The sequence below is a fragment of the Setaria italica genome, unplaced genomic scaffold, assembly GCF_000263155.2.
Source record: "Setaria italica strain Yugu1 unplaced genomic scaffold, Setaria_italica_v2.0 scaffold_10, whole genome shotgun sequence".
NCBI lineage: Eukaryota > Viridiplantae > Streptophyta > Magnoliopsida > Poales > Poaceae > Setaria > Setaria italica.
In genome coordinates this window covers 341,979-352,710 of record NW_014576734.1, presented here as the reverse complement: position 1 = coordinate 352,710, position 10,732 = coordinate 341,979, and the positions used below count along the sequence as shown (strand labels likewise).

The 10,732-nt window shown below is 40.7% G+C and overlaps 1 protein-coding gene across 2 annotated transcripts; it reads left to right on the top strand.

The window, feature by feature from the left end:
• Positions 1-1,532: 1,532 nt before the first annotated feature.
• Positions 1,533-10,265, top strand: LOC101781361 (tRNA (guanine(37)-N1)-methyltransferase 1). 2 transcript variants are annotated; one of them, XR_216019.4, is made up of 10 exons: positions 1,533-2,354; positions 2,907-3,005; positions 6,061-6,180; positions 6,265-6,431; positions 7,784-7,857; positions 8,614-8,756; positions 9,140-9,251; positions 9,490-9,530; positions 9,760-9,872; positions 9,990-10,265. XR_216019.4 is itself a non-coding variant. In XM_004987187.4 (9 exons), the coding sequence occupies exons 1-9, from the start codon at positions 1,608-1,610 to the stop codon at positions 10,134-10,136; spliced, it is 1,722 nt and encodes a 573-aa protein (XP_004987244.1). In that variant the 5' UTR covers positions 1,537-1,607; the 3' UTR covers positions 10,137-10,265. The 2 variants fall into 2 exon arrangements, 1 of the variants encoding a protein (XP_004987244.1); XM_004987187.4 differs by lacking the exon at positions 9,490-9,530 and having other exon boundaries at positions 1,537-2,354.
• The last annotated feature ends 467 nt before the right edge of the window (positions 10,266-10,732 follow it).

The following is a 10,732-nucleotide window of genomic DNA, read 5'->3' as shown; positions in this document are numbered from 1 at the left end:
AAATCTTGAGCTTAATTTATTTTGTAGGCCTACTCCTCCAGTGGCACCGCACGGTAGCTTGATAGTGGATGCTCAAATCATATGGCCGGGGAGAAGGATATGTTCACATCCCTCGAGCATTATGACTCACCTAAAGAAAGTATTGTCTATAGAGACAATAGCAAAGGGGATGTAATTGGCATGAGTAACATTGTTATCTCAAATGACAAATCTCTCTCTAATGTTTATTTGGTTGAATTTTTTGTATACAATTTGTTGTTCGTTTCATAACTTTTTGAGAAGGGTTACAATTGTCTCTTTACTAATGAGGGTACCGTCTTTAGAAGGGAGGATTCCTCTATTACTTTTACGGGTCGCTTGAAGGGCAAGCTCTATTTAGTTGATTTTACAACGGATAGAGTTGAGACTGAGACTTGTTTAGTGGCAAAAACTAACTCAAGTTGGTTTTGGCATCGCCGACTAGCCCATTTTGGGATGAGTGTTGGTATATTTAACGATTACGAATAAATCCGCGAGCGCACGGATATGTTATTGTAGTATTTCACCTAAAAGTATTTTAGGATATCGTATTTCCAAAAGAAAGGTGGGTAGTTCAAAAAAGTTTACTATGCATATGAGTATATCATAGGATGAGTAGATACATTACACAAGACAGGTAAAGATAATGATTGGATGAGTAGCGTGACACACATAGAAGAATCATCTCAAGATAACTAATCTAGAGAAAAAGGTCTAGGAGTTTGCTCTAGGTTCATATATACTTCCTATATACTGCACAAATCATACAAGCGTAACCATACACACACATTGTACATGACTTGGTTCTATGCGCCTAGGCACTATGGGGAGACAGTACCTTACCGGTCTTCCAGTGTAGTTACTGTTGATTTATGAACTCCTATGGTGTACCCGAACATGAGGGATTACGAAGGACGGACATGGTTGTTGTTGGCATTTCTTAACATTACGAATAAATCCATAAGCGCACGGATATATCGTTGTAGCATTTTATCCGAAGAGTATTCCAGGTATCGTTCTTTATATTTTCCCGAAGAATGAAATTGGTATAAAAGAGTTTATCAGTAAAATAAATAGGATTAGTTAAATAGGCTAAAATGGCGCAATATGAAAAACTAACTATTGAAATCTCTAAAATAGGTTTTTGCAACAGTCTAAAAATGGTTGTTGCAACATCAGCTCAGAAGTCAAACATCTTGAAATAATCACCGCAATATCATAGATCTACTTATCGTAGGATGTTAAACTAACTATTACAACATCAATAATCGACTGAAATCCCCTGCAACATTGTCATCTACCTACTGAAAAAATTATGTGCAAAATCCTCACCGCAATATCCATCCTTAGGTTGGAGGATCTCTCCTCCCGAAACATATCAGGTATCCTGCAACAAAACACGCGTCGAAAATTTCCAACCAACATGGTTGCCGTCGCAGTGTTGGGCCATCCGATTTTCGGGGGGCATCGGACACCCTAACCGTTTGCGATTTTGCAAACCCACATTTTTACCGGGGCAAAATCCAAATTTCTCATCCCTGGACTCTGGTCCATTATCCTTCGTCGTGCCTTGCCTGCCGCTGTGTTCCATGGCGCCAGCGCTCCACCTTACCCCCCACCGCTTCCTCCTCCCTCGCCGTCCCGGCTCCGCTCGCCTCCTCCTCCGTGTCCACCTTAAACCCCTCTCCTCCTCGTCTCCCCACTCTCCTCCCCTCGATGGGCCCTCGCTCCGCCGCGGCCGGGCCCTGCCGGACTACCCAGATCCCTTCGCTCGCGCCTTCGACCTCGCCGCGCTCCGCGTTCCCGCCGCCTCCTGCGCGCCCCTCGAGCGCCGCCTCCGGGGGCACCTCCTCAATTGGCCCCGCGTCCGCAACGTCGCTCGCCTCCCAAACGACCAGGGCCTCCTCGGCCTCGGCATCTCCCTGCTGTCTCCTCCCCCGCGCCACCCCACAGCGGAGGAACCGGGCAGCCCCGCCCCGCCGGCCACCGCGGTGTTGCGGCGGGAGAAGCTTGCCCGCGAGTTCAACGCCCGGGGCTTCCTGCGGTTCCCCAACCTCGCCCGCCTCTCGCGGCCCAGTCCCGCCGCGCGGAAGAGGAGGGAGAGGAAGGGAGGCGGCGGCGACGAGGAGGCGACGCGGGAGCCTGACAGAGACAAGGCGTATGTGGTGGAGGTAGTTAGGGAGGGGATGGAGGACGACGAAGACGAGTGGTGGAAGGGGCTGGTCGGGGAGGAGGGCTTCGGGAGAGGCGCGTGGAGGATAGGCCCCACCCGGCTGCTGATGCTGGACGAGAGTTACGCCGAGAGGAGGGTCGATGAGCTGCCAGAGGCTGTCAAGGTGCTGATTTCTTCTGGTGCATCTTCATAGTATCAGTTTTTTTAACTTAGAATGGCATCTAATGGGAAGGTTTCCCGTTAATGGTTATTCTGGAGAATGTTACCAGAACTTAATCTGATATTCATAACTTCTAAAATGAGATACTGTTGCATCTCTTCAAGATGAATCAGTAAAGACCTATAGTACCATGTTTCCGGCTGAGGTTAAATACATGAATCCTAATGGTCGGTATCATACTTGTTTCGATCCAACGGTCTGATTATATTTGCGATCAACTTCAAGGCTTCAGGAAGCTGCACTGAAATGATGTATCATGAGGAGAGTTAAAAGAAATGATGGATATGTTACTTCTAAGCCAGATTTCCTCTTAAAATTTCGGTCCATTTTTTCCATGACGAGTAGAATTTTGATGACAGTTTCTTTTATCTGTCATCTGTAAGAATTTAATTCCATCATGTAATTTACACCTATAATCTTTTCTTGTCCAGTAATAATTCATCTTGCATTGTTCTGTTGGAGATTTGTTTACTGATTCAGTTACTTATTTGTCAGGGTGTGTTAAACCATGAAACTCAACAGGATGGATTGTCTGCTTATGAGCTTATACGCTGTCAGCTAACCTTGTTCTATAATTATTGGCCAATGAATGAGGTACCTTTAGCTTTCCTGTGAATTTCTAAGCACCATTTGCTTCCAATTTTGTATTACTGAATCCTGATACATTTCTGGTTGCTTTCATGCATTTCCTATTGACTAAATCATACAAATTGCTTCCCTTTCCCCAGCGAGCTCACTCATAACACCATGATCATCAAAGTGGACTCTGCAATGTTAACTGAACAAACTAATTCAATCAAGAGTAGTAAATGATGACTCTCTTCCCTTGTCTCTTATGTTTCATTAACAGAATCTTAAATGCTATTATATTGTAACAACAAAATGTAAATTCTAATGACAATATAATTGGTTCTAGATGGGAACACTTTTGTTGGTATTGCTCCTGCCATTCCACAATGTTTATCTATGGCCTCGGGAGAAAACGTTCAACAATGTTTGTCCATTGAGGATATCGAGGATGTAGTTATTGTAATATCACTACCCCTAATTAAATTGTTCAGTAGAAGAGAAATTGTTGTTTGATGACATTTAATAGGGTCATGGATGGTCATTTCGCATTGATTTTTTTATTAAACTAGTACTTCCTTGGTATGTGCGCATGGTGTGTTATGGACAAATATAGTGCAACGGAGGGAATAACACTAATGAAACCAGATCAAGAAAGCTGCTGTATCCCACTTCTCCACAGAGTTTGAAGGTTTTCAAGCCATGAAGGCTAAAACTGACAATCTCGCTCCAGAGCAAATGGTTATACTCATACAACATTAGTTCGTGCATGCAGTGTTACCTAGACTTGGCAATACTTCTCGTCTTGCTTGTTACAAAAATTTGACATTTGTTATAGCCATTATTAGAGTAAGATTTTCCTTCTTTTTTTTATGAATGAAACAGGAGGGTTTGCTCCCTATTGGTTATATATTAGAGAATAAAACAGAAGGAAAGGTACAAGCTACAAAGAGGACCACGAAACAAAAAAAAAGAAGACAGAAAATGAGACTAATTACAGGGCTGAACCTATCCATGCGGCCATAGATGTCTTTAGGTTTCCTTTTGCTCGTAGAATCACTAGAGCAGACTCTTTTTTTGAACAAGGCTTTATATGAATCCAAAGCCGGCTGAACGTTTCTGAAGATCAAGTCATTGCGCACCATCCAAATGCACCAGCTCATGATAATGATCACATCCATGAAGAAGGGAATGTTCAATTGCTGATGAAGGCTCTCTATGATTGCAAAAGGATCCATATCCTGGTTTATATGCAGATGTAAGACTCCCCAACAAATCTTGGCAAACTGGCACCGGAGAAAGAGATGGAGAAGTCCATTTTTTACCACTGAACTATTACCCGAGTCCGGTTTTAGCCATCAAACTCACATACCAGGTAATTTTCGACCCTTGAAATGTTAAAATTAGATATTTCTCACCATCCACTCATTACTTCCAGGTTTTAGGTGTAGATGTGGCAATGGAGCCCACCCATCAGCTATCCTTTTGGTTAGCTTAGGCTCATTGAGAACTAAAACAATTTAGAAAATGTAATGGCCCACTTGCCATCCTATATCTTTTGTTGGTGTTGCCTGTTTCTATTTCTCTTCTGGCTCCATTTCTTTCCCTCTCCCTTGCTATCTTGTCCATTATAGGCTGCTACCACGGCATGGACATGGCCAGCCAAATCGCAAGCTAAACTATCCAAACTTTTGCCACTCGAATCCGCATGGCCCCAAATCATGTTCCTTGCAGTCCAGATTGAGCTCACAGGTCATGTATCGAACTCTCATGTGGCCAAATCAAGAGGAAGGGGTATGTGGTGCTTGGTGGTACTGGAGCGCAGTGGCTTTCCCAGCCATGATGGCACTCAGCTTCCTCCTGTGGTTAGGAAACATCTTGCTTACTTGGGTTCTCCATGTAGGCTGCCTGAAAGGGCTGATCATTCTTTCTTTTTGTTCGTTTTCTTTTCCTTTTCTATTGGTAGATTTGCTCTGAGAATGTGTAGACGATTCCACTCCTGCATCCGTGCCCGGCGGGAACCTTTAGGCAACCCAGAGATTTACGCAACAACAGAAGGATGAAGAAGATGAGGCTGACAGACCTCAGACAGCTGGGCATGCTCTCCTTGCCTTTGGAGCCTGGCATACCAGAGCCGCTGCTGGTGCTCATTGTGGACCTGCGGTCGTGTACTTTGTTCCCAAGGAGCAGGCATGGCAGGTGTGTTCTTGTGGATGGCCGCCACGTTCGTATGCGTTGGCAGCAGCATGCTCTACTACATAGCTAAGTCAGCAGCAGTCAACCTTGACCACATCAGTCATTGCTAATGTGGACAGGTGATGTGGGTGAAAACCAGAGTGGTAATGGTGCAAGGGCCGATGATATCTGGTACGAACAGTGGACAGCCCAAGTTGTCTGGCATTTGAATTCAATGGCAAAAATCGGACTCGAGCAATAGTATAGTGGGCACTTGGTTCCATAGACGTGACCAATACTTCATATTCTATTGCTAGGCCACATGGGTGTCCCAGAAAACAAGATGTTGCTGGGCATTATCATGTTTTTCTAGTTTACTCTATTGGTTTCAATTTATTGAAACGTTAGATTATTTCGAACAAATATCTTCAACACCTGCTTTAGGAGACCTCTAATTTGTGTAAGTGTCTAATGCTTGTGCATTGTCCAATGTCCAGGTAACACTGCCTTTGCAAATTCAGGAGTCAGACAACAGGTTCAGTCTGTCCAGGTCAGATTGAATTGTAAAAATGCACTTTTGATATTTACCTGATCATCCTTGACAAAACACATATATAAAGTGGTGATTTGCTAGCATTTAGTTCAATGCATGGCACAAGTTTGCAGTATTTTTGTTCTTTCCAAAATGATTTGCGATGGGTTGATTAGAAACTTTTCTCTGGCAATGCAATTGGATTTTTGTGGAGGAAGGGATGCCTTAACATGTTACCACACCATTAGTTGTGCAGCCCATTAGATATGTGAAGTCAACTTACATCAGTTTGCGAAGTTATGGACAGCTTATACGCTGGTATATTTTTTATTTAATGTTTTTTTAACTATTTTGGTTTTTGCTAATCTTTTGTAGGTTTTAGAGGAATTACTCCCTGAAGGTGTAATAATTCCTACAGGTTTTGAAACAGTAGGGCATATTGCACACTTGAACTTGCGTGATGAGCATCTGCCTTACAAGAAACTTATCGCTCAGGTAATATGTGATACACGATTTGTTGGTGTCCAACATAACCTTCAGTACGTCCCCTTCCATTCAATACCTTGATTTGAATTGCAGGTGGTTCTGGATAAAAACAAGCCAAAAATCCAAACTGTTGTCAATAAGATAGATGCTATTCAAAATGACTATAGAACTATGCAACTTGAAGTCTTAGCCGGTAATGATTCCCTTCGTACGATGGTCATTGAGAGCGGCCTCCGTTTTCAAGTTGATCTTGGTACAGTGTATGTTCTTGTTCTCACCTGGCTCATATTTTGGATTCATGGATGTTATTAAGATTATTCCATCTAGTACAACCATAGGATGGCACATAGCCATAACACTAATACTGAGCTTCAATACAGACAGGAAAGGGATCCAAGGTGTTGATTCCCAAATAGATCAAATTTTCATTGTTTTATTGAGTTCATTATAAAAGCAGCTAAGCGTATTTGGCCACTATAGGAGAAATTGTTCATATTTATTATGGGAAAAATCCTTTTACAAAGAAGATATGGTTATGTATCTGAATAGCCAAGATTAACTAATTAAAACAAGGTCATTGCACACTTTTCTAGATTACATGTTTCTGTAAAATAAGCAAAAGAATGGAAGATATATTTTCATTTATAGTTTGTGTTTGTGCGAGGTCTTTATACTCCGCTTTCCCCATAATATTTGCCCACCAAAAGGCTGTCTGTATACTGTTTTCTTTTTCTTACGTACATTTATCAATATAGTCATATGTTCATCAAATTTAGTACCCCTGTATCATATGGCTTTAGGCACAAAATCCTGTGTCTGCAGAGCCCATGGCATCGAATAGCTTGCAGGCTGATGTGTATGATAGAAAATCGGACAAACCTTAGTGCCTCATGGAAAACACACAAAAAAATGTTGCTCTTCCATCCACTCTCTGCCAAGTTAGCCTTATTAGTACCATTGGCTCCTCAGGCATCATGTATCCACTTTCTTGTCCACAGAACTTGAAAATATGGGTGTACTTGGATTATCAAACAATCAATTATTTATTCCTAACAAATTGAAGGCTCAACAATTTTCATATATTAGAGAGGTAATATCGGAGGTTTCACAATATTCATGGTTGTAGATTTTCATTGACTCCATTGCCGTTTTGCCTTGGTCAGGATGCGTCTTCAAACAAAGTTGATGATAAATAAATAAAAAGGTACACAAAATCATAGGGTTTGGAGATGAAACTAGCCATTCTTTCGATGTTACTTGGGTGAAATAGTATTCAATTGTATGAAGGGTATTATGATCAAAGTTTATGGATGGAACTGAAGTATCAAATATTCAAATCCCTTTTTGTTTATGGACTACAAAGTTAGATTCCACTTTGCTTGAAGGGTGAATACGAATGCAACAAAAATGTGATGTTGCATCCTGGCGAAAAAAATTATGTATCTTAATAAGTGATGATGCTCAAATCATTACTTTTTGTTGGTTGTTTATGCCCAGTTTCTAGACCTAAATAGATTGTTCACTCTTTCTTAAGCATGCCTTATGCATATTTTCACAATTTCAGCTGTATGTTTGGTTTCCTATCCTAACACTCAATGATGATCTGGTGCAGCTATTGGAATTCTAGATTAGCCACCGAGAGGCAGAGGCTCGTCAATGACATCTTTAGAAACTCTGATATTGTTTGTAAGTTACAACATTGCATTTTGTTTAGCACTGTAAGATTCTTGGCTTGCTGCATGTAGAATCAGGGCCAGTCATCTACTTTGCTGAATAGTTGCGTTGTTGCATGTATAATCAGGGCCAACCATCGAGCCCTATTCCTTTTGGCAATTATGGGTTTTGTCCATTCCATAATAACATTATGACTTAGCAACATCTTTGCGGAAAGCTTTTTAGGACAATGCTTTTCTGTTGAAGTTGAAATATTGTATCTTTGCAGTGCTTTTCGTAAATTAGTTTCTACCTTAATCAGTCTGAGAACTTGTCTATACAGTACAAGAGGTTATCTTGCTAATTCCTTCCTATGGTTCTCTGCTGCATATGATAAGCCTATACAGCTGCAGTTGCCCTAGTTGTTCCAATCTGTCAACACACATATTTATTTGTCATAATCAGCTTATGCAAACAGCCTTACATACAAGGAAGAAAATGTGCTCTTGATAATCACTTACATCAATATTAATCTGCTTACAGAAGATCATGAAATTTCATGTTTTTTGTAATGCCGTGGAATTCTAGGCCCTGGGATGTTAAATGCATGTGTCACACCAAATTAAGGATCAGAGTCAGACCCGAATAACTAAAACATTTAAATTTAATCTGCTGTTTGTTTTGAAATTTATTTGGGCGTGGACTTGGAAGTGTGTACATTACCCACACCCTTATCTTAATTCTTAAGTCGTAACTAAACCAATTGTTGGTTATCTCAACCTGCTGCAGGTGATATGTTCTCTGGGGTTGGTCCCCTAGCAATTTCAGCTGCAAAAAAGGTCAAATATGTCTATGCAAATGACATAAATCCTACTGCAGTGGAATACTTCAAGAGAAACATGGTTCTTAACAAACTCGAAAGGAAAATAGAGGTATTGACTGAGATAAGCAAGGAAACATACCATCTATTTTTTTTTATTAATGTTTATCCTGTCGCTTCTAGCTTGAAGGGTAAATCTGCATAAGTAAAATAGTGGCAGCCTATAATCAATGTTGGTATTGTTACAGGCAAGAAAACCTGTGGTTGAAGATGTCATGGTTGTACTGTGTATATTTAATTACAATGTAGTGCAGTTCCTAAAGCTCATTACTATACTATGAGATACTTTTTAAAGTAATTACCGGCAGAAATTTACCATTCAATCATGTTTTTATGGTTGACATTCATAAAATATGGCGGATAATTAAGTATAGTGTTCATTTGCCAGCCATCTTCATGGTATTCGTGAATTAAGTTTTTTTTTTTGCTGGATAGGTTTTTAACATGGATGCTAGAAGGTTTATCAGTGCAATATATTCAAGCCAGCATGTGCATCCAGTCACCCAAATAGTAATGAATTTGCCCAATGACGCCGCAGAATTTTTAGGTGGGTATTTCCAAATTCCTCTTTTGAGTTTGGCTAATTGGAAAATAGTACTTGTAACTGATTTTTTTCTCGTTTCTACTGAATGAAACCTCTATTAATGCAACTGTTTAATTTAAGAAAGTGCAGTAGACCGAACATATGAATGAAACCTCCTTCCTTGCTTTGTGTTCTCATTGCCTTATTCTAGTCTGAGAATCATCAGATTGTATCGAATTATATTTTGTTTGGACTTATATAGGACCTCAACATTTCCACAAGTTCTCCGGATTCTGGAGACAGGTAAATATATCTTGAAGCAGTAGAGCATCCCATGCAATTATCATATGAGATTGTCCCTATCCAGTTCATTGCAGACCAATCCCACAAAATTTATTTGATTTGAAATCAAAAGATGGCGAGTCAATATTTGTTTTTAAAGAACATTAACAACTTTAATATGTTTCCATGTTGAATTGATTTTGAAAAACTTCACATACATAAAGATATCTCCGAATTTTTTTTTCCCCAGATGTGTTCAGAGGGATCTTGCGGAGTGGTCAATCAGAACTGCATTGTGTCATGCCAATGATCCACGTTTATGGATTTTCCAAAGCAGAGGATCCTGAACATGACTTCCATGGGGTAAGCACCAAGTATTACCACAGCAGCAAATTTCTTTTATGATGAGAATCCTTTTTGCTATTGAATTTTTTCTACCATATCACTTTGGCTTATCAGTACCTACGCTTAAAATTGCAGAGGATAAATGTAGCATTGGGGGAGAATGTTGACATTGTTGAAATGCACAGAGTACGGCTTGTTGCACCTGGGAAATGGATGATATGTGCATCTTTTACCCTTCCATTCTCAATTGCAATTGCGGAGCCGAACTACATTAGCTGTTGAATTTTTGTACTCTTCCTACCTCCTCTCTCGTAGTATGTCCGCAAATTCTTCAAAGCAGATTATTTAGATGGTGTCCTAGATTCGGAAAGACTTGCATGAAAGAGAAAGCGCTTCTGATTGAATTGTGAATTTAGTCCACTGAACTACTGGCCGGACGACCCAACTCCAGGCACTGCTAATGTCTGGACGTCGGATGGAAAATTTTCCATCGGTGAAGTCGCTACTCGCTAGTTCACTGACAAATACTCCCAAGAATGATGCAACAAGTGAAAGTGCTTCACCTTTTCCTGAATTTTCCAAGACTAAAAATGAGAGCAATTGACCTATATAGGATTATGAAGAGGTATCAACCCGAGGCAAACAGAAACCATAAGTGGCGATAAATAAAACTGTGCCTCGTTTTCAAAATTTTAAAAAAAGCAGGAAAGAAACAAGAAAATGGCAAGCAGGGGCCAGCAACAACGATGATAGCCCAGCCGAACCTGCACCGAATCCACCCCCACCCAACCGGAGAGGCCGAGTGGTGTGATCCAGCATTAAGTTATTTGGAAATTTGCAACCGTTCATCCATCCAACTGTCACATCGAGTCTCTTTA

What these genes read in the sequence shown, in the direction of transcription:
- LOC101781361 (XM_004987187.4), top strand. Translation starts at nt 1,608, where the DNA reads ATGGCGCCAGCGCTCCACCTTACCCCCCACCGCTTCCTCCTCCCTCGC. An exon ending in ATTATTGGCCAATGAATGAG is followed by an intron (nt 3,006 to 6,060) that starts GTACCTTTAGCT and finishes AATCTTTTGTAG; the next exon opens with GTTTTAGAGGAATTACTCCC. An exon ending in TGACGCCGCAGAATTTTTAG is followed by an intron (nt 9,252 to 9,759) that starts GTGGGTATTTCC and finishes TTTTTTCCCCAG; the next exon opens with ATGTGTTCAGAGGGATCTTG.